General features: G+C 49.2%; 1 protein-coding gene across 1 annotated transcript; it reads left to right on the plus strand.

Moving 5' to 3' along the window:
- Positions 1–424: 424 nt before the first annotated feature.
- On the plus strand, positions 425–2618 carry gbx2 (gastrulation brain homeobox 2). Its single transcript, XM_076165951.1, has 2 exons — positions 425–935; positions 2092–2618. Exons 1-2 carry the CDS (start codon positions 425–427, stop codon positions 2616–2618), a joined length of 1038 nt encoding a protein of 345 aa, XP_076022066.1.
- The last annotated feature ends 531 nt before the right edge of the window (positions 2619–3149 follow it).

Consider the following 3149-nt stretch of genomic DNA (forward strand, 5'->3'; position numbering starts at 1 on the left):
ACGCAATTAAACAGAGGGGAGCGCAATTTAAATCCACTGCCAAGACAGCTGTGGGAACACACACACTCACACACACACACCGACACACACACAGCGGGCTGAGGGAGAGACAAGTGGCCCGTCCCGTGATATCGCTGCCCGGTCAAGTTGAAGTGGCTCCGGGACGAACGGACGCGGAGCTCCGTCGCTGTTTCAGCTTCAGTTTTTTGGGGGAAGCCGCAGGAAGAAGAGCCGCGGGTTCTTCAGCCTCTACGCCGCCTCGCAGCGAGAACCGCCGCGCCAATGGAATGCTTTGGTTCAGTCGGATTACCGCGTCTCTAAACTCCGGTTGACCCTCGCCGCGGCTCCTCCGGGGCGCCTCCATCACTGCATCCGCTCACAGCGCCTCCCCCCCCCCGGTCCCCTCTCTCCTCCAGTCGGTCATATGAGCGCAGCGTTCGGTCCGTCCTTCATGGTGATGCAGCGGCCACTCGGAAGCACCACCGCCTTCAGCATTGACTCTCTGATCGGCGGGCCACCGCAGCCCAGCCCGGGACACTTCGTCTACACCGGCTACCCGATGTTCATGCCGTACCGGTCAGTGGTGCTCCAGCCGCCGCCGCCGCCTCCGCCGCCCTCGGCCCTGCAGCAGGCTCTGCCGGGCGGCCACCACCCGCACGGACACCCGCAGATCCCCAGCTTCTGCTCCAGCCTGGCGCAGGGCATGGCGCTCACCTCCACGCTCATGGCGTCGCTGCCCGGTGGCTTCTCTCCGTCCCAGCAGCACCAGGAGGCGGCCAGGAAGTTCTTCGACAAAGCGCAGGAGATCCGCCTGCACGACGCAGACGACGGGAAGAGTTTCCTGCACGGGAAAGACTCCGCGGGGCTGCAGGCTTTCCACGACCCGGATGCGTCGGTGCAGTCAGCCACAGGTAAGCGGCTCGACCAGCCTGCAGGTCCCGGTAACAGCGGCGTGAGGCTGGGGCCACCGGAGCCAGACACACACCTAAGAATACGCGAAACACTCTGCGGGGAAAAAACTCGGATATTAATGAGAAAAGTTGATACAATTATTAAGTAATAAGAGCAGAGTTCTAATTTGAACGCAATTAATGAATCAAGTCGAATAAACATTTCTAACACTACTTCTCGTTAATAAATCATCTGGTTCCGTCATAAACACACACACACGTGAGGACCTATAGGTGTGTTTACGGAGCCGTTGAAGGGGAGATTTTAGTGAATAAAATAAGGATTTAACTATTCTACAATGAGCGTAATTAAAATGATTTGACGGTCAATTTTATTCTTTTATTTGTTGCGATGAAAGACAAAATAAACTTCCTTTCCGGATTAAACCTGAATAAAAACTCATCACGCTCATTACATTTTTTTGATTTAATCCTCTGTGTTTTACGACAGATTCGTAGTCAATATTGTTTTAAATGTTTCCTACTGAATCTCTCATAAATACGCGTTGATCACTACATGTGTACATGTATAAAGATGAATATCACCAATAATAATGACACGATGATTCAAACTTAATCAATCATTTCTCCATCGGTGTAACAATTTTCACGTTTTTAAAATCACACTTTTACTTTAATCAATTTCTGTTTTTGTAAAGTTTCTCTAATAATTTTAGAATTTCAGGACTATTAATGATAATTTGATATATAGTAATTGTTAAGTTATTCTTTATAATAATATAATAATAAAAGCCTATCCAGTCAAAACCTTATTTTTATATTATAGTTATGAAAAAACAGTTTTTAGTTGTTTTCTAACTTAGCTAATAACTGTTTCCATGACGACTGCACTTGTGTGTACTCTGACTGCTCTTTGAGTGTTTAAAGTGCTGTTGGCTTCATGCTGCTGAAATGTAATGAAATTGTTCTGAAAATGAAGCGGCAGAGTCCCAGTTGATCAGCAGTCACAATCAGTGTGACCTTTGACCTTTGATCAGTGAGGCCGACCTGTCAGCACAGTGTGTCATTGTTTGCCCTCATGACTTTGTGGTTTGTCTCTTAAAGTTTCTCCGTGTTGCGATGACTCTAAGTATCTGCTGATGCCTTGCTCATGCTTCCTCTTTGCTCTGCTCCCTCTCAGTCAGAGCGCTCGGGAAAGACGACTCCAAGGAAGATGAGTGCGGCAGGAAGGACGAGTCTTTCTCCATGGACAGTGACCTGGACTACAGCTCGGACGACAACCTCACCTCCATGTGTCCCAAAGACGACGGCGACAGCGGCGGTCTGGACGACGGGCCTCAAGTCCACGGCTCTGCCGGCGGATCCGGAGGGGGCGGCGGCAGCGGGGGAGGCGGGAAGAACCGGCGACGGCGGACAGCGTTTACCAGCGAGCAGCTTCTGGAGCTGGAGAAGGAGTTCCACTGTAAGAAGTACCTGTCGCTGACCGAGCGCTCGCAGATCGCACACGCTCTCAAACTCAGCGAGGTCCAGGTCAAGATCTGGTTCCAGAACCGCAGAGCAAAGTGGAAACGGGTCAAAGCCGGCAACGTCAACAACAAGTCCGGGGAGCCGTCCAGGAACCCCAAAATCGTGGTCCCCATCCCCGTGCACGTCAGCCGCTTCGCAATACGGAGTCAGCACCAGCAGATGGAGCAAGCGAGGCCATAGAAGAAGAAGAACATACAGAGACTCCACAGCAAGAGAGGAGCCCTCAGCCCAGTCAGTCCAGTCAGCCCTCATGTTCAGGTTCTGGATTTGCTCTTCAGGACTAAAAAGATGATTTTTCTGAGCAGTGCACCTCAAACCTCCTTCACATCTGTTTTTTATCTGTCGCTCCATTTTCTCACACAGATTTTTCACCTTCCCAGAACAAATTAATTTTTCTCTCATGACTTTCTGCACTCTGTGGTTTTCACTCTGTTTTCACTCATGTGGTTTTCTTGTCTCAAGTGGCAGATTCCTCCTTCATTTTTCCTTTCAGATTTAAGATACAACAATATTTATGGCAAATAAGGACAAAGCGTTTCCTGCTCCGTGTGCGAGTGAAGGGATTTCTTCATTCAAGAAGCTTGAATGTTGATAAGGTCGATTCTCACAGAAATCATTTCCATATTTTCTGTCGTTAAATCAGATCAAATGAGTCTGATTCCTGTGTAAAGGCCGAGTTTACAAATCCTATCATTTTTAAAAGCTTTTATC

The sequence above is a fragment of the Genypterus blacodes genome, unplaced genomic scaffold (assembly GCF_046128005.1).
Source record: "Genypterus blacodes isolate CSIRO-AG114 ecotype Tasmania unplaced genomic scaffold, CSIRO-AGI_Gbla_v1 ptg000152l_1, whole genome shotgun sequence".
Classification (NCBI taxonomy): Eukaryota; Metazoa; Chordata; class Actinopteri; order Ophidiiformes; family Ophidiidae; genus Genypterus; species Genypterus blacodes.

Bases quoted from the DNA above. Each gene is read 5' to 3' on its own strand.
- gbx2 (XM_076165951.1), top strand. From the start codon at position 425: ATGAGCGCAGCGTTCGGTCCGTCCTTCATGGTGATGCAGCGGCCACTC. The intron at 936-2,091 runs GTCCCGGTAACA...GCTCCCTCTCAG, and splicing joins GCGGCTCGACCAGCCTGCAG to TCAGAGCGCTCGGGAAAGAC.